The sequence below is a fragment of the Cebus imitator genome, unplaced genomic scaffold, assembly GCF_001604975.1.
Source record: "Cebus imitator isolate Cc_AM_T3 unplaced genomic scaffold, Cebus_imitator-1.0 Scaffold81, whole genome shotgun sequence".
NCBI lineage: Eukaryota > Metazoa > Chordata > Mammalia > Primates > Cebidae > Cebus > Cebus imitator.
The window spans coordinates 4,456,407-4,483,795 of NW_016107396.1; the positions used below are offsets into that span (position 1 = coordinate 4,456,407).

The 27,389-nt window shown below is 34.1% G+C and overlaps 1 protein-coding gene across 1 annotated transcript in view; it reads left to right on the plus strand.

Annotated features, from left to right (window-relative positions):
- Positions 1-27,389, plus strand: part of PTPRK (protein tyrosine phosphatase receptor type K) — a 574,079-nt gene that overhangs the window by 420,342 nt on the left and 126,348 nt on the right. The window contains exon 9 of the mRNA XM_017533300.2: positions 22,556-22,858. Coding sequence (XP_017388789.2) covers positions 22,556-22,858 — 303 coding nt within the window. The remainder of the gene's footprint in view (positions 1-22,555; positions 22,859-27,389) is intronic.

Here is a 27,389-nt window from a genome sequence, read left to right on the forward strand (position 1 = left end):
ATTACATATGTGCACAAAGAAACAGCTAACACTATTAATACTGGTATAATTCTGTCAAGTTTTTTTTTCTGTCTGTGTACATATGTGTATTCTATCTGTATGTAGTTACTTGGCACAATACCATAGATACATTTTGTGTCCATCTTTGCATAACTAATATACTGAGTATGTTCTGGTGTAATTAGAAACAAAGAGAAGGCTGATAGAACTGGAGGCGAGGAGATTAGTTAGGAGGCTCTTTCATTCCTCTTAGTGAGATCTGAGAATTGTGAGGAAGGATGATTTCAGAGTAACAAATGACAAGATTTGGAATTGTATTTGATGTAAAGTGTATGGGAGAGGGGAACCACCAGCATATGGAAGATGACTCCCAGGTTTGAGTAAGTAAATGACTGTAAAAGGAGGAGCCCTTTGAGAAAAGAGTTAGGAAAGATGAATTCAGTTACTGACATGAGTTTGAGTTGCTTGTAACAATCAAACTGCATTTACCCAGTTAATTAGGCTATTCCAATTCACCATCTAAGTGAAAGCAAAAGAATATGGCCTCTGAACTCTATGTGCTGAACTATATTTAGCTTCCATGTTAGGAAAGCTTTGTGAATTATTAAGGGGGATTATGATTCCTCTTCCCCTGGAGATATTTTGTAAGTACACACAAGCATTTGTCTGCTGTGTTTTGAAGATGAACTTGCCAAGGCAGGGCATTGCCAGCCCAGATAACCTGTCAAGAGCTCTTCCAGATCTCTAAACCTGTGATACACTTAGATTTATGTTTCCTCTGTCACATGCTTTTAGTGTACCACTGTTTTCGTAAGTGTTTTCCCTTTGCTGAGCCAAGATTTCATTGTAATTTGCTAAATTATGTTCTCTCCATCCTAAAATCAAATTCTGAGATCTCATATTTACATAAAAAGTACTAATGATTCAATACCTAAATTTTTAATGCGTTTTCAACCAGAAAGTTATAATATTCACTTAAAGAAACTATATCATATGTATAGCCGTACATGCAGTTTTTACATATTTTTACCTATTTTTCCCATTCTCTTTACTCTTCACTACGTTTCTCTTCAGTGTGATGCAAACTAAGTGCTGAAGTAAACGCTTAGTGTCATTAAAATAAAATACCCTGTAAGAATGCTATAGTAACAAGTTTGGATACTAAATAAAAGTCAATTTCTAAAATTAATATATTTGTTGGGCAAGTCTGTAACTAGCCCTCACAACCAGCTCTCTGTCTCAAGATTTACTTCACTATTCGTGCCCAAACATGGATAATAAGAGTAGTAATACATTAGAATAATTTATTAAAGCTGTAAAACCTTTTTCAGCACCCTCCCTTTCATCTTCAAAGGAAAAATTGAGCATTCATTCAATCATAAGTCATTCACAGATACACCTGTTATGTATTAGATATCATGCTAGGTTCTAGAAATATAAAAATAGAAAAGAAATGAGAAGTGCCCTCACTCCAGTAGTAGAGACAAGCATATAAACTGATATTCTAAAAATACAAGATCCGTACCCATACCACAAAGCATTATAAATGGCTCTAGCTGAGCATGGAGAAGATATGGAATCAAATAAAGAATCCTGGAGAGCACCTGAGCTGAGTGATATTAAAAGACAACTAAGAAGAGTTAGCCAGGTGGGGTGGTTGGGTGAGAGAGAGGAACTCTCATGGCAGGAGATGTGTTACATCCGAGAAAACAGCAAGAACAGAATTATCAAGGTAAGAAAAATACATGTGGATATGGAAAACTGCAGGTAGTTTGGTATGCCAAAAACATAAAGAGGAGGTAGACACTGGCGAAAAAAGACAAAAAAGAGGTAAGCAGAGCCTGCATTCCTGAGGATATGACATAATTTGCTAAGGAATTTTGTTTTTACCCTAGTGGGTCAGTGCTTTCATGACTTTGATATCTACAAATGCCACAGGGAGTCTAACGAAACTTGGAAAACCCAGTTAAAGGTACATTTTAAATAAATATAAAAGTATATTTCAATTTTAAAGTGATATTTGTTTCATATAAGAAAAATGTTGTAAATAATAGCAATTTTTGTCATTTGTATGCAGATTTAAGAGAAATATTCTGAGATGCAGCTTAAGTTCTACAGCTAGTCGGTTTTTTCTCTTGTTCCTTATTCCCTCTAACCAGATCAATAAGAATGATCTTTAGCAGGTATTTAGTTACTGGCAGTTCTGGCTGTTTGGATCTAGAGTTAAACCAGAAATAGTGAAGAGATGTTTTACTGCAAAATACTTTTGGCAAACTGTCAGTTTCTTACTTGGCAAGCACGTCTGTCTCAAAAGCTAGAGGGTTAAATGTATCAAACTAAGACATAACGATAAATAGATTTTTAACGCTCTTTGGTTGTATTCAGGAGTCAAATTTTTTTTATATTTGGTTATTGCGTTGGATGCATTTTTAAATATGCCTACCAATAGGACATCAATTTCTTTCTCAAAAACATGGAAAACTATTATGATGTTGATTTGATGTAGATTAGAGTTAAACTTGCAACAGTTGTGTCATTTGAACTGAGGAGCCTCACCATCAAACATGGTGTTATCTAGGTCCTGACTTTCAGTAAATTGAAAATATTGCTGAATTGGACTATTTGGGCACACCACTTGAAATAATTCAAATGGTCTTAAATAGCATTTGTGTGTGATATTGTGCTGGCCTAGAGCCAGAACCTGAGCAACACTATTTTATAAAATGCAAAACTGTTTTTTAAATAAGTTGAAGTGGCTGCCCCATTCTCCTCACAATAGCTACTGTCCTTGGCCTCTGTAAATAGAACTGCTAGTTTGTTCTTCAAAACTATGTAAAGCTGCCTACCTTTTCTTATCAGTAACTGCTAAAATCTGTGACTTCTATCACCACCCAGACGATGTGTAAACAAATGTATATCTTGACTTCTGTAAACCACTGAGGTAACAAACAGAATGACAAAAGTCCCCTAGCCCTTGGAATGTCCGGAGACCCCCGCCCTTGTCTCCACCCAGGAGGTGAATCACAGAATCCCCTAGCCCTTGAAATGTCTGAAACCTTTTCATCCCCATCCCCGCCCCTCACCCCCACTCCCAAGGTGGTTTTTCGGGTATAAAAAATCATAGCACCCTCCTTTTGGCGCCACAGGTTGGAGAGACGTGAGTCCTCTGTGGTCGCCGGCATAATAAATGACCCTGCAATCTGGCATACTTTTGTCTTGTGGTAACTTTCTACGCTCCGGTCAAATACAACATGTGTCAGCAAGCAATGTGTTAATCTCAACCTTCATTTTGAACACACATGAGCATGTTTCCCCGATAGTCAATATACTTCAGTTTGGTAAGGCAGCCTTGCATTCATTGCCATTTTTTCACTCAATACACTGAAAATACATGATTACATTCACTGTTTTTGATCATTTCCTTCAACATTGAATCAAGGTCAGATAATACTGTGTTTGACTCTTGGCTCTTCTCAAGTGAATGAAATATCTGTATTGACATTGTTTTATTTCATTCTTTCTTCAAAATGCCAACTTTCCCTTCTGGGTAAATATCTGTGCTCCTCTGGTGTTGAATCCACTGCCTCTTTCCTGCATATCTAGTCCTAGTTCTATGGGATGACTGGTACCAAAAGATATGGAGCCTTTTGCCCTCTAGTTCATTCTGCACATCTATCAAGAGTATATCCTCTGCGCATCAGTGGCTTGTTCCACTGTAAAATGAAATGTCTGCCACTACTTCCAAAAGACGGGGATTGAGTACTTTTCCACGTTGTATGGCTCCTCCGCCTTGACATTAGACAATGCCTAACATTGTTCATTGATGTAGACATTTTGTCAAAGAATACTTGATTCTTTGAGTGCATAATATTTATCATTAATTTTCTCAGGGGCCAACTCAAAAATAAGGTTGATAAGTTGGGCATGGTGGCTCACACCTGTAATCCTAGCACTTTGGGAGGCCAAGGTGGGAGGATTGCTTGAGGACAGAAGCAATTCTGAAACATTGATGCCTTTTTAAATTGTTGTCATATAGCAAGAAAAGGGTAATTAGTTAAAAAAACACATTTAACATATGTAAATAATGAATACAACTTAAAAATAAGGTAGATGAGACAACTGGATCAGAACAATGCTTGTGGCAGGTGTGAGCCATTAATAATGTAACAATTGTTAAGAATGTATGTGGGTTACATTGAAAATCGTAATTAAGCTTACATTTCAAACTTTTGAAACGTGTAAAAGGGCCAGTATAACAAGCATGGGGCTCATAGCCTTTAGAAGGCTGTTGAGGCTGTTCGTTTGCATTTTGTTACTCTAATATTGTTTTAAAAGTTATTGTTTTAACGGTATGAATTAAATGTAATCATTGACACATTGTAGTTGTTTTATTTTTTAAAATGTTCTTAAAAATTATAATTCTATTCTGTGTATTGTGAGCTAAATGTTTGTGTCCCCCCAAAATCCATATGTTGAAGCCCTGTACCCCAGTAAGATGGCATTTGGAGGTCATGGTTTGGGGAAGCAACTAGGTTTAAATGAAGTATAAGGATGCAGCCCCCGTGATTAGATTAATGTCCTTATTAGAGGAAGAGATGTGAACTAGCTCAGTCTCTGAACTAGCTCACTCTCTGTCATGTAAAGACAAAAATAGAAGGCAACTGTCTGTAACCTCAAAGAGGTTCCTTACCAGAACCTACCTGCCTTGTTAGCACCAGAATCTCAGATTCCCAGCCTCCAGAACTGTGAGAAATACATTTCTGCTTTGGAAGCCACCCAGACCATAATATGGAAGCCCAAGCAGACTAAGACACTGGAAAACTCTTTTTATAGTGTTACTTACATTTTCCATATTTTTAATGTAAACTCTGTACAATGTTAGAAAGAACATTGTTTTTGCATCTGTCAAAACTGAATTTGAATTCTGGCCATGTGAGGACAGGTTCTGGTGAGGTATCTCACCAGAGATATTATCAAGAAATTATTTAATCCTCTATCAGTAAGCTACTCAGTTTCCTCTTTTCTAAAAGTTAGCAAGGAAAATCTGCCATTTAGAGTTCTTACGGGCAGTAAATGAAAGAATATATATATATAAAGCTTTTTCCGCGGCACCTAGTACATACCTTGTTCCCTCCACTCTCTTTTTCTGCAGTAGGCACAATCAAAAGTTAATTGTTTTCTTCTTCTGTTATTTTATTGCATTTTTGCATTTTTATTTACAATGTCTTAGTTATTTTTTATTCACAAAAATGATTATATTACCTTGTTATTTTTACTTTATATGAAGGAATCACTAAACTTACTGCAATTTTTAAAAAGTCAGTACTGACACTAATATGATTATGTCAAGGAGAAAACAGAAGCCTCTTGTGACACAGTCCCTGGCATGTGCCCATGTAGGGGACTTCTGTCTTGCTCATCAGGAGGTGCCATCTCAATTATGCCTCTCCATGTGAATCCTTGTCCAATGATGCAGATCTACAGTGAGAGAGTTAGGTTTTCTATTGGAGATGCTTGAAAATCTGCATCTCTTAAATTGTGACAAGTATTATGATTTAATACAGATATTTTTGTTACATTTTTTTAAAATAAATTTGATGAAATAGTATGTGTGTTACTTAATTATGGCAAATTGATATACAAACACGTTTTCTATATTTTAACTTTGATGCAATAACTGATTATTCTTTTGTTTAAAATTATGTAATTTTTACTCAAATATGAATAATTTTAAAGACCTTGAATAAATACTATTTATTTCTCTATTCCTTTTTAGATTATACAGCTTTGGGCTAGAGGAATTAATACATTCTTCTGCTTTAGGGGAGGTGTTTCAAAATGTTTTTAAAATATATATTCCTGATATACATTATTCCTTGGTGAATCAGAAAATTGAATTCTAGTCTTTCTTAGAAAACGTATACAAAAATGTATTCTCAAAGCATATAAAAGAAGAAAACAAAAAGAGATGAAACTGTCATACTCTAATTGCTAAGTACTACATTTTCATGATTTTCTTAAGGCTCTCCATTTATGCTATAAAATTTTACTAAAAACAGACAATTTATATGCTTATATATTATATAATACTATATGAGATAAACTTATATGCTAGTGAGTTATGAGTATCCTTTTGAAGCATAATGATGTGGATTGCTTGAGTTATCTATCAGAATGTATTAGTAAATGTCTAGGTATATTGTCCTGTATTTAAGACAAATCATTATAATTTCAGAACAATCCAAAAATTAGCTATGTGGATATTTATTTAAATTAAACCTAGTTTTGAAGAATTTATGGTGAAGTACCTCTGTTAGATCCTCAGATCATTTATACTTACCAAATTCTTTTTTTTAAACCGTTACAAAAAAAAACTAAAATATGCTAAGAAATAATTAAAGTATATTGGTATATTATAATCAACTGAAGGTTGATCATGACATTTGGGTGCTAGAAATGTTCTTGAGCTCTCATTTACATTGAAGATAAATAAACAACAAAACTTTTTAAACTTTTTAAACAATTCTCCCTATAGTTTTACATTCAAAAGAATTATTGAAATCTTCAGCACTAATGTTTAATGATATATTGAGAGTTTTACTTGCAGAGAAGAAGACAGTTTGCATTCATGTATGAAAATGAGTGGGCGGGCCCACGAGATTTGGTTTAGAGAAAAAGCTTTGAGTTCATCAGCGTTGTCTATTCTTTTGTGTAGTTTTCCATATGTCAGATTTCTATTAGATTTTAGTATTTTTTTTTCCAGGTTAGTTAGATGTTTTTCCTAGCACCATACACACACTTTTTCAAGCACCTGAAAATGGGCAAAATAATCCAGAAATCACGCTTTTTTCCCAAAATTATTTAGCTTGACATTTTGAAAATTAAAACTCAATGCTTTTACTTTCTACAGAATGTGTAGAAGATTGATAAACAGCCAGACACTTAATTCGGTTTAGGGAAAGAAAAAGAAAAAAAAAAAAAAAAAAAAAAAAAAACCACTGAACAATTCTTTCCAAAACTCTCAAGGGTTTTATTCTTATAAATGATAATGCTAGTAGACCACTAATATACAACTACAATAAAGTTAATAACCACATTTTATTCATAAAGTTTGCCAGGTAATTTTCTAAGTACTCTGCATGTAGCATCTTATTTTATCCTTAATTCAACTCTATAAGGTAGATACTAGTTTTGTTTGTATTGATGTTTGTTTTCCTCATTTCATAGATGTCGGAAGGATGCCTGTGGATGTTAAGTAACTTGCCCTAAGTAATCTGTAGTCTGATTCCATAGCATATTCACTAAGGAATTTTATATACATGTATGACCTATTCAGCAATAGAGGAAAACACATGGAAACCAGGAAATACTCTTGTGAAACTTGTTCAGGCTGGTAAAATTAAAAGTAATGTTCAATGGGACCTGATCTCCAGAATCGTAGAACATAATTGACATTAAATTCAAGGTAAATGGTAATGATTCAGGCTCTAAAGAACTAACTCTTTAGATCTCCATGTGAGTGAAAAAGATGTTTAATGTGCATTTAATGGCAGCATCTGTTCTACGTTGTAACCTGAAACAAAATCAGTTGCTTATGAATTAAACTTAATTTATGCAGGGCATCTAATTTTTAAACAGAAACATCAAGTAATCTAAGACACCACTGATCTGTTCTTCCTCTGCTATGAAAATAACACCATGGACTTAAAGAATTTTCTTTCTCTGTCTTCATGAGGTTTATTTGATATTTTATGTTCAAAGCCCTTAGATTTCATAACACCTCCTTTAGGGTAAAATTGTTTAAAGATAATATATTCATCACTTTCTTACTCTACACTTAGCTGAATAAGAAATAAGTGACGTATTAAATATGTTTCTTGCCCTAAAGAAACTTGCTCTCTAGTTGAGGAAACAAAAATCTTTGAAAGATCAAGAAACAATAAAAGTTAAAAATGAATATCATTAAACTAGTCTGATGTTCATGATAGATAAAAGGTTTAAAGCTCTTCAAATTTTCATCTTATGTGTACACTTTTTTCTGTCCAAGATATTACACCTTTGGAAAATTCAAAAGTTTTACAATGACCTTTTCCTCTCCTCTCAGTTGATTTCATCCAGTAATTTGACATCTTTGTTATTCTAGTTAAAATTTTTACCTTGCTTCTTTAACATTAAAACATGTTAAAGCTTTTTCTAGAGCATTGCTCTGGTTAGTTGTTTAAATTTCATTTTATAATGACATTCAGACATAAACTTTTATTGATGGCTTTTCTGTTATCAAAGAGTAAGTAACCTTCAATCATTAAAAATGTGTACGTCACGAACTTACTGACTGAAAAATACACAATGATCCATTCTACTTATTCCGTCAGTTATTTATATTTATCAGCCCAAACATATATTGAGCAATGATTATGTACCAAGTATTTTAGTATGGAAAGACAGAATATAGTAAAGTTAAGTAAAATATAAATGATATTAGAGGGCGATAAGTGCTTGGGAGAAAAATGAAGAAGTAAATAGACATCAAGGAAAGCTTCATTAAGAAGGTGGCATTTGAATAAAGCCCTATAGAAGCTGAGGAAAGGAGACACATGAATATCTAGCAGAATAACATTCTAGGCAGAGAGAAAAGCAAGTGCAAAGGCCCTGCATGGGGCAAGAAGTACAGCTGGCATGTTTGAGTGGAGCGAGCAAGGCTGAGTAGTAGGTGATGAGGTCAGTGAAGGTGAGATAAGGTGAGGAGACGCAATGTGCAGGACCTAGCCTTCCTTTCTCACTGTTACTCAGGTAGGAAGTCACTGGGGCCTTTTTCAGGATCCCTGTAACAATCTGCGGGAGAAGAGGGGTCAAAGAGGAAGCAGGGCTCATTTGTGATATGGTTTAGAGAGTTTCACTGATTGCAGCCTCAGATAATAATGGCTAAAATGAAATAAATATCATTGGTGGAAGTCATGATCGAGTGGATAGATTCTAATCTAAACATGTAGCAGGAAGATAAAGAATTGACTGATGAAATGGATGCGATGTGTCAGATTGAATAGGGAGAGTTCCCTGACCCCTGTTTCAGGATATGTGACGGGGGTGTGGCTCAGCTTTTCAGCTGAAACCCCTTACAGGTGGGGGAACAGCAGATAGGCAAGTGCAGGAACAGGGCAAAAACTTTTGGGCTCCAGCCCCACAGTAGCATCTGGGGTGGATACTTGTGACTCGTGATTCCCCAGTGGGTGTGTTAACAGTGCTCCTTTAGCTCTGCCATCTGCAGACAGCTTAAGTGTTAACTAGCTCAGTGCCTTCTTAGTACCCAGGTCTTTCTCTGGTGTCCAGGAAGAATCAGGTCACACGGATTAAAGGATGGTGTATGAGCGTGTTTTATTAAGTGGTTGTGGCTCTCAGTGAAATGTTTGGAGAGCTGGAAAGGGGATGGAGTGGGAAGATGATCTTCCCCTGAAGTTTGACTGTCCCATGGCTAATCTCCTCACTAACTTTCCCCAGCCAGACTCCTCAATGTTCAGATGCTCCTTGTCTTCTCTCCTTCTCTGCTGCTCCACTCTTCTGTTCCTCTGCATTTCTGCTTGTCTGCTCATCTGCCCATGGAGCCTGGAGTTTATATGGGAACAGGATAGGGGGGTATGGCAGGCCAAAAGGCAATATTTGGATGCAAAAACAGTATTACCTGTTTCCATTTAGGGCCATGTGTTTCCAGGCCTGAGGGTGGGGCCTTCAATGGGAAACTGCCCTCTTCTACCCAGTATTTCCCTGCCTCCTGTCTATATCAGGATAAAGGAAGGCCTGTGGATGATTCTCAGGTTTTTGAACATCTGGAATAATGAACTGATTTTACTGAGATAGGAAAGCCTTGTCAGGGAACATGCTATGGAATCATATTAGCTCGAATTTGGAGATTTTGTTTGAGATACTCCTTAGACAAATAAGTTGAAATATTTGGTAGGTAATTGGATATATGAGTCTGGAGTTCAGGAAGAGGTTTAGCTGGAGATTAACATTCAAATGTATTTTCCTTCCCCATGCACACTTTCTTCAACCTGGGATGAATGATTATAGTCGTAGAAAAATACTGGCAATTTGAATAGAAATCCTTTCCTGTCTAAAATGGCAGGGAGGATTTTCTGCAACGCTGTTATTTCAGAAGGTGTTTAATACCCCCTCACTTTACAATGAAAGCATGTAGTCATGTTTTGGAAAAAACTCATTTGTAACTCCTGTGGGGAAACACTCTATTTTTCCTGTCTTAAGATATTTAAAATTTTATTTACCTATTTCTTCTAATAGTACTTTCACCTATTACATTAAAATACAATTTACCTTCCTGTGGGCCTTCACTTTTATTGCATGGTGAATTGCATAAGAAAAGGAGACATGTCATACATTTATAAATCCTAAGCAAATTTGTAATTTCTTGCTAATTATTTGATAAAGATAATTGCTCTTGACATTTAAATGGCTACCAGGCAACTAATGTTGGAGTTTTTCTATATTTTTAAAATCGGCTATATATTGCAAACATATTAGCTGACTATTTTAACATTTATTGAGCTCTATTTCTTCAAGACTCATTTCCCTAAACCATTTATCTCTAGATAGGTCATAGTTCTGACCTTGTTTACATGTTAATATGGGAGACCCAAACACCCAAATGAATGGAAGACGTAATGTATTAAATTCTTTAATGGAGGTACAGATAAAAACATGAGAACTGAAGATTATTTGTCATTTTGTCAGATTTCCTGACGAAACTTTCACTGAAAAAATAGTGTATTCTAACTGGAGACTGAAGTGTTTCAATAGGGAGATGAGTAGTGGGGAATGTATTCTGAATAGATGGAATGAAACAGATAATAGTACATATGTTGAACAGTGCTACATTAGTTATGGTAGCAGATGAATACATTGGCAGGAGTGCAGGGCATTGGGAGAATGATTGAGATGAAGTGGCACTGTGCATTAGAAGATCTTTGGGTTCTAGGGCAAGGGAATTTTACTGAATTTTGTTCATCCTAGAAAATCTCTAACAATTACTTGGATGAACATGTTATGTAATTAGAACTGTGCTTTAAAAGGTCTAGGTAAAAATACACTACAAATATTGGTGGTAGCGAGAATTCCTAATAGTTCAGGTGAAAAAAGATTGGGACCTGAATTAAAGAAAAGGACATAGAAATGCTAGGTATCTTATTAAATGATGGATTAAGTAGATTTGGTAACAGATGAGGAACTATGTGGAAAACAGAGGAGCCAATGATGTCTGTAACCTGGGAACTAACACCCTTAATGGAAGCAGGTAGGTTAGAATGAGGTGCTTGTGAAAGAAAGATGATGATGAATCTTGTTTTAAACAGCACGTTAGCCACCAGATGGAAATCCACAGGCAGTTTGAAATTCAGAGCCAGAATTCAAGAGATAGGTTGTAACTGGTAATATAGATTTGTATATAGAAAAAAAATGTGACTACTGAAGTAGTATATTCACAGAATAAACATGAAATAATCCCCCGGTCCTTTTACACTTTTATATACTTGCTTCTTTGTTTTTTCTGTGAGTAGTTATACAGATTACGACCTTATACATAATACTTCAAAATGTAGCCCTACCTAGATATATTTGTGGAGACAAAGGAAAGCAGTCTCCTAGATTGTCATTTCTGTGTGTTGTTAACATTTTCTGATTTCCTGTGGAACAGAACCCTTTGAAGACATTAGTAGATTTTAATAGAAAATATCTTCATTAAATACCTTGCATAAAGTATTTGATACATAAATTACTTTTTTATTTATACAATTTAAGGGGATTTTATTTTAAGTCCAATATAAAAGATACTGGAACATTTGACTAACACTATAGACTGGCTTGAGGCAGTCCATGCCCTAACACTTATTTTTGAATACCCTTTCAAAAGAAATGAATTATTTAGGATATATATCAAGATGAATTTCATTTTATTTATTTACACTTTATATGTCTTCCTATATAAGAGTTATTCAGATCTGAGATATAATCAGTTAGAATAATGAAAGAGATTTCATAAGGAACAAAGGTCAACTAATGTTCAAAAAATTACAAGAGTAAAAAGAGAAAGATGAGATTTTGACTTTGGAAAATATTAGCCTCCTCTAATATTTCAGTGTATGGATGTTTATTAATATTTTTCTAGACAACATCAGACCTTAAAATTACTGGACATAAAATATATAGCAGTACCATAAAAGCTTTTAAAATGAGAATATTCAGAAGGCCAAGTTTGTTATGATTTTAATAGTCCCTAAGTTATTTGCTAACTTTCAAATGACCGTATTTTTTCTAGTAATTAAAAAAATTTGTCTTCATTACATTATCTCAAAAAAGATCATGAATCTTCAATTTTAATATGTACTCAGATTTTCCAGGTAGAAGTTAAGAAGTTCATTATTCTTATCTCTGTCCATTTCCTAATTTACAAATGAGCTGAAGCAATTAATCCTTACAAGTCGCCTGCATTAATTATAGTCTAAGGCAGGTTTATTTGCAGTTTTGTAATTCTTTTTGTCACATTTTCACTGTGTTTACTATCTCAGCTTGATGCTTGCTGACATGCTGATTCATGTTTTAGTGCACTAGATAGCTTTTATTCATCTAGAGGAATGAGTATAAAGAGGTCACACCTTATAATCACACTAGCATTTCTAGTATGTGCAGGCCATATATCTCCTTTTAATTTAATCTCTGAAAAATGTAGAGGGATTTCTGCAGCTAAGCTGTACAAATCAATAAAATTTATAATCAAGGCTGTCTAATCTCTAAACCTAATATAAGACTTCACAACCATTGATTATATGTGAAGGATCCACAAGCTGTTAATCATGCATGAAGGCATGGAATAAACAGTGACTTCAGAAAAGGAAATGGACAGATAATCATCAACCCTGCAGACCTTGTCTGTCTTTCTATTCCCTGAAGCAAGCATGTTACCAGACACTTACATTTTATAAAATCAAATGAGGTGTTAAAGTGTGTATCAATAGTCATGCTCACTTTTTAATACTATGTCCTATTTTCATTATAATTTAGAATTGCTCTCTTTATCTTCCAGATGTGTGATCAAAAGCAAATTAGTCTCTTTAATAAGTTTCTAGAAGGAAAGAGGGACCTAAGCTGATGTATTGAAATCAAATCTTTCTAAGGAACCAAATGAGAAGTACATACTTGGGATATTATTATAATGTAATTTTAATGGTTTATTTGGGAGCAGGGAGGGGAGCTCCATGTCATGAGATAGTCTCACTTAAAACTGGGCCCTCTTTTAGCATTTTATCAACTAGTATACTTCACGATGATCTTCATAGACTGAACTGACTGACCAGTTTAAGGCAAGATATAAAATATTTGCAAGACAGTTATGTAGTTGAGAAAAACATGTACTATTTCTGTACCTAAGCAGTATTAGAGGGATTTGGATAAAAAATAATAGATAATAAATGTATTATTTTCTGTCAGTCCTATTCAAGAGCAAAGAAATTCCAACTATATTACAAATTCTCTTGTATATCTACAAAGTCATATTGCCATAAAAAATTAAAATATTTTAATAAATGTTATGTTGCAGTGCTGGAGGAGTAAGTTACTGGTAACCTACTGTAGTCTGTAATAAAGTATTGCTATTTCTTATTACTTATAGAATTATTATTATTCCAATATTTAGTTTATTATTCTCTGTGAGACGATGGTAAAGAAATTAACTCCTCCTCAAAGAGCATACAGGAAATGAAGACAAGAATATATCCATTAAAAGTCATGTTTTAAGGCATACACCATACTACCATGGTGTCTGGGACATTTAAGCACTTAGTAAGTGTTTTCTGTTTTTAAAAACAGAATACTGTTTAAGTTCAGCTCAACAAATTAGTAGATCAATGCAATTCTTAAATTACTGTACTGTTCCATTGTAGATATCACTGATAGAATCTTCACATAAATATTAAGGTATTTTACCAAATGAAGGTTTTAGAAATAATGCCTGTATCAAAATGCTGAGTAACAACTAGCCACAAACTCTCATCAGTGGCACAGAGCAAGTATGTGTTGATTATACTTATGGGATGGTTGGCTAGTAGTCTCTGATGTCCTTGGCTGGCTTACACATCCACTGGTGGACTGGTTGTTGGCTGATATAGATTGGCTTCTGCTGGTATGACTGGGGTAACTCGGCTCTGTTCCCCATGTATTTCATATTCTAGAAGAGATATGAGCAAGCAGGAGAGCACAGGACTTTTTGAGATGTAGGTGGACAAGTAGTACACCCACACTTTTGCCTTATTCTGCTGACTAAAGCAAGTCACACAGCAAGGCCAAAATCAAAGCGTGGGGAAGAAGACCCCATTTGGTGTGAGCAATTGCAAAGTCACATGGCCAACAGTGTGCCTATAAGAAGAAATAAGTAATTGGAGTTATTTCAACTACCACAGAGAAGTGAGTTTTTAGGTTTCATTTTCATTAGCCCTTAAGCTTGAAATGTATTGAGACTACCTACTTTATGGTTCAGAAAATAAAAAACTCCAACCATACACTATGGATCAACCACTGTACTTGGCATGCAAAATATTTACCTCAGTTTCAGAATAACCTAAGAGGTAGGTAATTCACCTTCTTTTAGAGATGAGGAAGGCATTGAAAATCCCCCTTAGAATTTTGTCATTGCTATGTACAGCTCCTCTGAAGTCACCTTACTTTCTACACCACATATTATGAAGCAGTGTTTTCCATATTGCATTTTTTTAGGGTTGTACAGAAGTCACTCTACCTTTTCATGTTTATGATTTGTACTGTTGCTAAAAAAAATTTATGAAAAATAACCTTGATCCTACAGAAGTAGATTATTATTTTCTTATTTTATTCTATAAATTAAGAAAATGTACTTTTTATTTTATATTTCCTCTAAGTATAGACAGTTACCTATAGAAAAAGCTTTTATTTTTTAAGTTTTTTTTTAAATAACACATGAATGTGATGTGCAATATCAGAGATGAATCAAAGTGGATTCATTGATTGTAGTTACATATTTTTCAACAGTCCAATAACATTGCCAATAAATGTAAGTGAAAAATATTAAAGGGTCCCCTAATTTTCAGCCACCCACATTTTGGGAATCAGGTCTCATGAAAAGACATTTAGTGGGATTTATCTATCTATTGGTAAAAGAATTATCTTTGCCTTTTTTTCATGTCATTTTGGTAGTACTGTCCTTTAAAATAAACAGTTTGCTTGGCATTAATGCAGTGAGGATCCAAGTGTTAATTTTATTAGAATTATCTGATAAACTTCAGTAAGACTCTTGAGAGCAGTGGCGATGACTTGTTTTGTTTTAAATTGATGATGTGCTTAGTGTGATTCTGATGGCACTGGGTAAATGTTACTGTGATTCTGTGGGAGAGCTGAGTGAGCCATCCACCCTCTGCTGCTTTATATCCCTCGAGTCCAAGCATGTCATTTCAGCAACACAGCCAGAAAGCCTAAAGAGCTGACAGTTGGCTTGTGATTATTCCTGGACCTGAGGCTCCCTCATGTTACAGTACTAATCAAGTCATCTCACTGACTTATCATTAACTCAATTTGACCCAGGGGAGCAGAGATGAAATCTTTTTGGCAAGACTAATGATGCTGTAACATTGAAAAGATGTGAAATGTAAAACCTTGATTATCCACAACCCTTACCCATGAGGAAAAGAATAAAAATTACAAAGCACCTAAAAATAAGAGTAAAAGACAATGTCTTTCAAAGACCTTAAGTTTTTCCTTCCCCAAGGTGCAGGACTGTTTTCTTTGCTTTTATTTTTATTCTTTTTAATTTCACCTTTGCTCAGAAATTTCATCTCAATTCTTTTTTATTTACACTAATGAATATTTTTTCTGGCAGTCAGAAAATTCACTTTTCTTGTATTTGTTATGATAAATGGAATGAAAGTTGTATGTTGCAGTCAGCTGCTAAGACTTCTGATAAAAAGGCAGCCAGGAGCACGCAGCTCCTGTCATGCTTCAGTGTTCCTAGTTTGTGTACGTCTTTGACAAGATCTTTCTTTTTTTTTTCCTTGGCATGAGCTTTGGGACATCTTCTATTTTTCTCTGAATGACAGCTGCATAATAAGTTTTATCATTAAGAACTGATCCTAGGGAAATATAATCCCTGCCTTCCATTCTCTTATAGATGTGAAAGCTTTTGTTTTCACAACTCTTTCAGAATAACTAGGGATTATCACTGCAATAAACAGGGATATTGACCTGTCATGTCCTGAGTTGTTTAGCAGGTACCAAAAACAAAATTAAATTCCCTTTTATCTGTTATCTAGAACTACATATTAAATCATCTTGCTCTTGAGAGGACTCAAAGTCGACAGGTTCTATTTGTTTATGTTGCTTGTTTGTTCATGTTGCCTTTACTTTTATTAACCTTGAGAGAATTATTAAGTAGTTCGTCATTTTATCCTATCAAGTTGGGTTAAACATTTAACACACAAATTATTACAGGCATAAATACCTAATTGATCTATTTAGAATTTAAGTGAGGGCAGTGATATGTTACTTCTTTATTTACCTGCTAATTATGTAATACTGGTCAAAGATTTAATATATAAATTTTCTTCCATTTATTTATATTTCATCTTGATTTCATGTAGCCTTTCTCACTGTAACAATTAAGAATTAGGTGGACAATCAAAGCAAAAAAGAAGTAGGAAAAGTTAGTAAACCTTGCTGGTCGGCATTTGACAGGGAAGATAAAGAAAACCAGGTAATGTTGACAGTTCCTACTGCCCGTATGTATTTTTAATTTAATAGTTAACTGTTTTCCTTGGACTTACTGGAAATGAAATAATGGAAGAGAGCTTTATGCCTTTTGTTTGTAGATAAGAGTGCATAATAAAATAGGTCAAGCTTCATCAGCTAAAGAGTAGAATGGGAAGAGGACTAGATTTTACTTCTAGTTCCATTCCTTCTACCAGCTTCTTAGTGTTTTGTCTGCACTCCCACCCCCGGCCCACTTTGTTCTTCAAGTATATCAAAACACACAAGACCTCCAGCCTTCCTAATCCCTCTCCTCTGTCCAATGTCATGCTTTTACCCAGTCTGAACTCCCTGATTGATGGGGTGTCCAAGGGAAACAAAACAGAAATGTCATGGATTCCTAGTTTGTGATTCTGGTTGGGCCAATAAACCCCTTCCTCATCCCTCTTTTCCACTACTCACTAGAAATAGAAACTAAGCACCATGGCTTCAGGCTGCTAAAAGACTGAAGCAAAACAGAGCAGAACAACAACAACAACAAAATAAGGCATGTTGTACAAGCTTGAGTACATTGAACGCAAATTTCAAAAAAATAAAAGTAGAATGACCTGAGAAAGTGACATCATGATATTTCTATTTTAAAGTTATAAGTTGACAATTTATAAATGTGTAAGTGTATGATACCCAAAGTGTGATATCATTTATGAATACTGAAGCCAAGCTATTTAACATATCCATCACCTCAAACACTTAATATTTTTTTGTGAAGAGGTCTGATTTCTTTCTGGTACTGACCTCTGCTTTTGACTTCATGAGTCTTTTTAGAAAAGTCAGCTTGCCTTCATTACAATTCTTTTTTTATTTTAATCTGAAAAATGGGGCAGACACTAGGTTTTATGTAATTCTCTTTGGCCTCTCTTGTGAATGAATTTGTAACATGATATGTGTTTAACACCATCTTCTCTTCAAGCTCACCTGCTCCCTGCTACGCTCACTAGGACATGCTCTTGTCTCTGTCTCTGTTCTGTTTCTCTCTTTCTCCCTCTCTGTCTTTGATCATCCTCTTCTCTCCGTTTCTCCTTTGCCCTCTCCTTCTTATTCTTTTCTCTTTTCTCTCACCCTCTCCTTATCTGTTACCTTCTCTCTCCTTCTTCCTCTTATCTCTGGAATGATTGGAAGTACCCCAACTCCTGACTAAGGTGTATTGATACCTTCACTTAGACCTCTTTTAATCCCTAATGCTCCCCAAGTTATCTAAAACACAGAAATCAGTTCAAGCATTGCTTGTATACCTTGCTTCCCAGCCAAGGACACTATCAGACTGATCTTTGCCTCCTTAGTTTCTAGTATACTTTTTGGCCAACAGAAATCAATAAATAAATAGTAAGAAAGTATTGGATCATTTTACCCCCCAATATGTGTCTATTCTTGAACTTTCTTTGTTTATTTAAGAGCACCTTAATTTTCTTCATCATTTGGAACGAACACATTAGCTGTATTATATCCATTCACGTAACTCAAATCCAAGTAACTACCAAGTTTTTCAATTGTCCTTCCACATCAGTAGCCCCTATCCTGCGTGTGCCTGCTTTTCCCCTCCTTGCTTAGCCCCAGCCTCTCCGCTAACACGTCAGATTCTTTTGATTTCCTCTACATTCAGTGTCTCCACAGTCGACACAGCCTTCAAATTAATCTTGTTAATGTTGTTATTTTACTATGTTAACCTCCTGCTCAGAAACCCTCAGTGACTTCTGATAGCCTATTAGGTAAGTTCAACCTCTTAACCATGACATCCAGTTTACACAGTCTTTTCCCAACCAACCTTTCCTACATTATCTCCTGTATGATACTTGTATAGCAACCAAATGAGATTACAGATTTTCTCCAGTTGTGTTCTACATTTTTACCCATCTCATTCTTTCATTTTTTGTATTATTTAGCAAAATGAGGTCTAAAGATCTTGCTTCTATCCATTGAAACCTAACACAAATATCTCCTCCATTTGAATGGTGGAAGTTTTTTCTCCCTCTTGAATTCCTATAGCATTTTATTTCTACTTATATGGCACTTACACAAATTGTTTATCTTTTTTTCTTAGCTTATCATCTTAAACACATAGAAGCTCCTTGAGGTCTAATATTATACTTTATTCACTTTAGTACCTTCCAGAATACTTAGGATAGTATACTGGATATAATAATAAAATCTCTTTATGTTTCATTATAGAGGGATGACTTGATCTAAACATTTAAGTGTAACCACTCATGGCATGAAGATCACCCGATTACTGTGTTTCTTTTTCTTTTTTTTCTTTTTGAAAGGGACTCTTGCTTTGTCGCCCAGCCTGGAGTACAGTGGTGCAGTCTCAGCTCACTGCAACCTCTGCCTCCAGGGTTCAAGTGATTTTCTTCTGCCTCACCCTCCCAAGTAACTGGGACTACAGGCATGCACCACCAACCTAGCTAATTTTTTTGTATTTTTAGTAGAGACAAGGTTTTACCATGTTGTTCAGACTGGTCTCGAACTCCTGAGCTCAAGCAATCCGCCCACCTTGGCTTCCCAAAGTGCTGGGATTACAGGCGCGAGCCACCACCCCCAGCATTCCTTTGTTTCTTTCAAAGTTTCTGATAAAATTTTACCCTTCAACCTTTTTCAATTCTTTCTTTTACTACAAATGCAAAAAAAAAAAAAGAAAAAAGAAAGAAATGTTATATAAAATTACAATATATGGGATACCCAATAAAGATTTAAAAAAAGAAATTCAAAAAATTGAGAGGAAAGAACATGTAGCAGTTTCCAAAACAGTTTACAGATAATGCATTCATGAATGTGTTCTCCATTGTTTTTCCACCCTTATGGTTTTTTATGTTGTTATAAATAACGATTTACTACAGTACCTCTGTAAGTGACTGACCCTGCTAGGTCATATCTTGAAATTATTTAATATTTAAAATAGCCCTTATGGCCAGTTTGTAAATATCAGTGGTTTCCAAACAATGTCTTTCTACTTTCAATTATTCTATGGCAATTCAAGTAATTATTTTTATTTTAAAAGTTATATTTTTATTTTTGTATTCATACCTCAGAAATACAATGCAGTTATTGGTTAGGCATGAGAAATAATGGATTAAGGTAAATATTTTAGGCAATTTTGTTGTTTGATTCTTTCAGAAAATTTTCTTTGAATGGCTTTTATAGTATACACACATATAGATATACATGTATGTAATATATATGTGTATATTTATATATGTATGTATGTATACACACAACACTGAGAATTTCTCCCCTCAATAAAAACTGAAAAAATTTAAGGTACATGCCAATTAAGAAAAAAAATGCAGTTATAAAGTAATTTCCTCTGAGTTATTAATTCAATGCAGCTCAAAAGAATCAAGTTTTGATTTTTAATCCTGTGTATGTATGTTTTTACTTTGGTTGTGTATACGTTTCTGAATACTATCCTAAGGTGAGAGCAAAATTATGTCAAGTCACTATTTTATCAGCAATGGGGCACTTTAAAGCATACATTCAAACTGTGGGAAAAAATGTCAGTTTCAAATAACATATTGACTTTGTTGATCCTTAGAAAGCTCTTTCTTTCCACAACTCTTTGTTTTTCTATATCAGTTAATAATGTATTGGTCACTGAAATTATGATTGCACTTTATATACATTGTATAGAGCCAATAAAGCTACTCTTTCCCAATTTTAAATGAGTTTTTAATACAATGAGTGCCGAAGTAAGCAGCATTTAAATACACCAAAATAAAATTATCATTCAAAGTAAATCCTATGCATTTTCTGCATAATAGAAAATAAATAATTTGTCCACTCTTAGATATTTAAGAATTGGGGATGCAGAATTACTCTGTCTTCTCTATAGTGTGTAAGATGTCTAGGTATGTTTTGAAAATAGTTTTAAAATGCAGAGTGAGTGTAGACGAAATAGACAAAAACAACTGGTGAGAGAGAGTGATGACTTAGAAATAGAGAAATTTACAAAAGGAGAAAATGTCAGATTCAAAATCAAGGGTGTGTTAAAACAAGTGTATAAGAAAGCTAGACCTAAAAAAATAAAAAATTTAAAAACTAGGGAATTAAATATTTATGGTGTTTTCTCTCATTGCCATATTGGCATTGTTTGTTTGTATACTCTAGATATTTTCATGGGAAATCTTACTTTCTCATTCTATATAATTTTAGAACAAGGTATGGCTGAATCTTACATGGTTACTGAATAGTATCTAGTTGCTACCTAGCAGGCAGCAAAATCACAGTTTACCTGGGAATTTTTAGGGTGATCCTAGTTCTCATTGCCTGGTTAGCTGGTGGGCAGTTATACCAAAGACTTTGTTTTCAGTCTAACTAGACAAAACTGAAAGTATCCCTTTACTTTTGTGTCTGGTGGGGAAAATCTTAGCATAGAGCTAAAGATACAAAACGATTTTTTAAATAATTAGAAAGCCACATCTTTCTTCCAGCCTGTGGGCTTCCGGTAACATCTGAAATAAAAGTGGTAAAGTAGTGAGGCTGGATACTATGGATAGTCATAAGACTGACAAATAGCATTTAAAACCTAAGCATTAGATTCTACCGAAGACTAATTTGCATATGTACATATTTTTGTAATTCTAAGATTTTAAATTAAATGGCCACCAGAGTTCATTTCAGACTGCACATTAAATACATTGAACTAGAACCCCAGTTTGGGCTTGCCACCTGTGTAGCATGCTTATTATTTTTACAGAACTGTGATTCTAATCTCAAAAACAAAAATTTATAAAAACACTCAAGTCAGACTTCTTTGTATTAATTTCTCTACTGATTTCCATTTAGCAAGAGTTTGATGATCTTTAGTCAGTTAAGGGGGCATCAGAAAAGCCTTGACTTTTTTTTTTTGTCAGATCAATGAATTAAAGTTTTTGTTTTGTATTAGTTTCTTTGGTGTGTAAATGTTGCCATGGTCATGACTTTCATAGAGTAATTAGGTTGATTAAGTTAGATGATTAAAGTTAGTCTTGAATGAGGAAAGAATAGACTTGGGAAGCAGTGAAGGATGGATTCTAGTCTTTGGAGTGTTTAGTTCTGCCAATATTTTCCCGTTAAATGGAAAATTCACCTCCCAGTTTGGTTTGGGTGACAGTGAATGGATTGTCAGACCTGAATGTTTTCCAGAAAAAGACGGAAAGAGACCAATAAGGAAAGAAGACAGTGTGAATATCTACATATGTTCTTGTAATTTTTCTCCATTGTTTTTTGCTTTGATGAACAACATCATTATGGAAATAATTAATGTTAATTAATATCTGTGTCTTTTTTTGTAAATTGTATTATAGTGTTACAATTAGAATAATTAGTATACAGCATAGCTTAGTGACGTGATAAATCACAGAGTAGAATGTGTTGACTCTTACCCATTTTTATATATTAGCTAATTCACTTGCTCTATAAAGACAAAAGAAAGGCAGAAAAATGGGCAGTAACAACAGCAACAACTATAAAGGCATTGTAGCTACATTTTCCAGTTTTTATTTTTCTGCCAGGTTCCTGAGTACTGTGAGTTGTTGACATTTTATATTTCATTTATTTTCCTGTTGTTAAATCTTAGTCCCTGATTAAAACCTTTAAGAATAGGATCATGAATAAATAAAGCAAATGAAAATAAAACATGACTTTCACATTTTCTAGATTTGCATATTCTATATTTTACTTTGTGTTTTATTTTTCCAAGATTATTCATGATAAAATTGACAGCTCTCTGCAACTTTGATTTATTTTTCAGAACCTATGCGAACCCCAAAGACATTAAAGATTGCTGAAATACAGGCAAGACGGATTGCTGTGGACTGGGAATCCCTGGGTTACAACATTACACGTTGCCACACTTTCAATGTCACTATCTGCTACCATTACTTCCGTGGTCACAATGAGAGTAAGGCAGACTGTTTGGACATGGACCCCAAAGCCCCTCAGCATGTTGTGAACCATCTGCCACCTTATACAAATGTCAGCCTCAAGATGATCCTAACCAATCCAGAGGGAAGGAAGGAGAGTGAAGAGACAATTATTCAAACTGATGAAGATGGTACGCTCATACTTTTAAAAGGGGGGAATTCTCTAACAAATCTAATGTGATTGCTTACAGTTTTCCTAAGATTGTTCAATACTGAATTGGACTCTGAAATCATCTAAATGTTATTAATGAGGTTAACTTTGGAAAAAGTTTGCCTTTAAAAAACCTAATATTCTTCAGAGAAGCATCCAAATACTAAATGAAATGTACATCTGTTGCCCTTTCTTCTTATACAATGATACAGAAGTGGCAACTACACGAAAAACTTAAATGAATGGTTTTTTTTTTTAATCCAGTGTTCAAAAATAATGTTTACTATCCATGGCACTGTATCAATTGCCTATTGGTAAAATGCACTTGATAAAAAATTTTAGGTTTTAATATTTTATAAACCAATAGTAGCTGTTTTTATTTTTCTCACATTTGAAAACAACACAGTTTATATTGTTTACCCTTTCTATTCATTTTAGATGATTTTATGTGAGTCTAAATATAAAAGAAATCAAGCATTCATATCTTTAATATAATGTCCTTTATTAGACATTAGCTAGCTGCTCTTTATATATCTTGCTGCCATTCAAATAACTAAACTGCCCTTTGTCTAATTTCAACGTGTGTTACTTCTTCATAGTAGGAACAAATATTTATGTTAGTATTTTAATGTGCACATACCTGTTATAGCACTATAGTATATTATAATTTGAATAAGAATATATTTCCTAATTTAATAAAAACATATATAAAATATCTACAAATGATAATCTAATAATAACAATAAGGCACTCTTTTGATGTAGGATATTTCCTTTGAAATTTTCCTTTTATGAATTAAGGCATGTAGGAAAAAAAAGGTGTGCCATATGGTGGACTGAGGCAAAGCTAAACTAGGAGTCAGTTCTCATCTAAATGAAGGGCTTAAATATAGTGTTCTCTGAGGTTCCACCCCCTTCTAAACTTCTCCTTAAGTAGCTTGACAGTAGGACTACATTTTTATTTGGGTTTCAGAAAACAGGATGTATTTTATAACCATGTATTCCCAAGTTCCCTCAAGTTCTGAGCCTTAGGTCAGGTGTGTCCTTTGGTGCCTACCTACTATTAGCTTGCCATAAAATAGGTTAATATGCCATGGTTTCTATAAATACTTATAACTTCAAACTCTCCTACTCTGAAAAGTAAAAATGACCCTCATTTGCTTTGCTGTTTTTGTTGTAACAAGAGAAGACAGAGCCCTTTAACGACATTTAACTCAATATTTAAAGGAAAGAATATAGTTCAAAAATCATACATGGACTTATTCTCATGTTCCTCAAATTTCTGAGTATAAACCTAAGACTTATTTTTGATGAATGTACTTCTGTCATGTTTGAGGTAACCAAAGATGATTACCTTAGCTATCGTGTTTGAACTGGCACCTAATTGAAGCAGCAACAACATTTAATCAACACTCCGTTTTCTAATTTATAAGCATACAAACATCCATGTGTCTCACCCCTGCCATACGCAAAAAACTCAACGCATATTTATGCAAGAAACAATGATTACGGGTAATTGTTTCACAGAAACAGGATAAAAATGAGAAGTCTAAGTAGAGATTCAAAAGCTCCAAAAATCTCTATCTTTTCTTTTAAAATGGGATAAATGTTACAAGGTCTGTGTCACACTGGGCACTTTATAGCCCATGTTTTCAGTTATAAAAATATATTCACATGTTTTATTGCCTGCACTTAAAAAAAACCATGTCCTAATGGGTAATGATAGACTCAGTTACATGAGTTTTGTGCTGCTTTAGCCAGTCATTCTCTAGTAATGCCATTCATTTTGAAGATATTCTTTGATATGGTTTGTTAGTTTGCCCTTCTTTCCCACAAACAAAAGAATGCAGCCAGGCTTATATAATCGTTTTCATATTGCATTAAATTTTTAAATGCATTTTTCAGTATACATATGACTAGACTAATAATCAAGGAATGAACTGCTTTGGAATTTTAAATTATGTCCTATGTTGATCAGACTCATGACTGTGCTATTTATTTTATCTGAAATAGTTTTGTAAAAATAAAATGACATTATTTTTCAATATATTGTAAATTCTAATTTTAATATTATCTTCACTCCTAGTTTTATTTTAATCTCTGCTTTGAAGAATTTTTACCTATTTTAATGATATTAAGTTTTATATTATTATTTCATAAGTATTGTCACAAACTAATCCCTTCTACTATGAGGGTAATTTTTTCTTTTTGTTATATATATAACATTTAATGATTGATATGTAAACCCTTCCATGAAGTATTTACAAGTAACTCAAAGTCTTCAAATTGGCACATGAGTTTCACTTTCTACATGGAAACTTGTGTCTTAATGTTTCTGAGGTCGGAAAGAATACCTAAATCATAATCTATTGTTGCAAAGATTGATGGATTTTGATGATCTGATTAAGTCAGTGTTACTAAATTATTGCTGCCCTATATATATAGAAAAAATAAATTATCAACCACCTAATAAAAAGACATAATTTTATAAAAAGAATTCTAGGGACATCCATAAATCATGAGAGAAAAGCTAGAACTATTTCTCACCAGAACCCTAAGGTAGAATTTATATTTAATTTATTGCATACATTTTTTAATGCATGAACAGAATTTTCTGTATGAGGTTTTATTTTCATTTTTTATTCCAGCATTCATAAAAATCAATATTATGAAGTTAGCTCAGCAGAAAAGCCTGGTTTGGGGACATTTTTTGAGACTACAAAGATATTTTTAAACCTACATTTATTACATTTTAAAGGCTATAATGCTTAATGTAACATAATCTTGCCCCACCCATATTTTATTTTCCCTCTTTTCCATTTTGAAAGTTATATTTTAAAGGACTTTCAAAAAAAGGTAGCTGGAATAGCTGTCATATAAATCTCAAGCAGGGGGGAAAAGTCAGCATTCCTTTTCCGTTAAAAGTTGTTGATGTGGAAATGTGAAGTGACATTCCCTGCGATCTGTGGACTGCCATGATAATGGTTTTAGTAACTTTATACAGTATAGCATTTATGCAAATCATAGGTACATAGAGACATTTTCTGTCTATAATGTACACAGGATCTTCCTTCAAATATAGAAAGTGATTGAATATAATTGGTTTGTGCTCACACCTCACCTCACCTGTTTATGTGTGTGTTTTTTAGTTCATCTGAGTGTAGTTCCTTCTATCATCTACTATGCTCATCCAAGTACACGACAAATAGTATGACACTCTCTTGTCCACAACTTCCCCACGAACTTTTCTCTTAACAAATGCAACCTATAGGTACTTGCAGTGAATTCTATCATCAAAATAGAAAAAAAAGTAAGAGCATAGAAATACAAAAATTCTAGGGAAGGTACTTTCCAATTCTACCGCTATTTCAATGCAGAATTATACAAATATTTTATCTGTATAATTAACCATCCCTATTATTGAATAATGTTCGATAAAATAAATCCATGCCATTTTATAGTATTCGTAGGCTACATTGTATTAGGTAAACATAGGCAGTTTTTGTCATTATAATGCCATCAAATCAACATTTACTCATTAACTGAATATTTTGCTCCCCTCTCCTCCCATTAGCCACCTTCTATGAGAGATATGTAAGGAAGAAGAAATATCATTTCCTTCAAGATAATCATAAGTGTATGTGACTTGTATGTAATAGAACAACAGGTACTCTTGCAAAACAAACCAATGCCCATGGCAGCCTCAGTAGTTGCCACAGATGTGCAAAGGGGCTCTGACTGGCCCCTGCCTGGATCAGCTGCACAGCTTTGATGATACTGTGGAGCAGGGAGGGACCAGATGCCTTCAGTTAACTTCTCTCTGAGTCTTCGGCTGACAGTGGTTGAACATATCTTCTGAAGTTTAGTGCTGGCATCTTTTCTGTTTACTGTGGATTTCTTTTCTTAATGTGTCAAATTATGTTGCCTGCCTCAGAGGTCGTAATATCATTTATAGTCTCTGTGTAGACTGAAATAAAGCTTACTCTCCTGACATATCATTCAGAATTTCTTGATACTCCTAGCCACGATGCAATGCATTTCCTTTGATTCAGTGATTTTTAATTTATTTCAATCCTCACAAAATTGCTATATTCTTTGAAACTACATTTCTAGATAATATCGTGTGAAGTTCACTGAAACATTAGATTAAGGGAAAATATTAATTAAAAACTATGCTTGCCCAATATTCAGTTGATATTTTCAAAAAGAAACACATTTTTGAGCCAAGTGGGATAGATAGTATATATTTTAAAACATTACCAGAACTAGAAATTGGATATTCATGTGAATAAATAGCAGCTAAGTATTTAAATAAAATAAATAAAAGGAAAATACACAACAGTGAAAGATTTATATCTGGTGTTTTGGCAATAGAAGCTGGTGTGTCATTCATTGTTGCCATTAGGTATTGCCAGTTATATGACATTTACAAATAAGGACTGAAATGAAGGCTCTTAAATATGGTTATAGCTGGGGACACTTCAGAAGTAGTTGTGCAGATTGTTGAGTTCT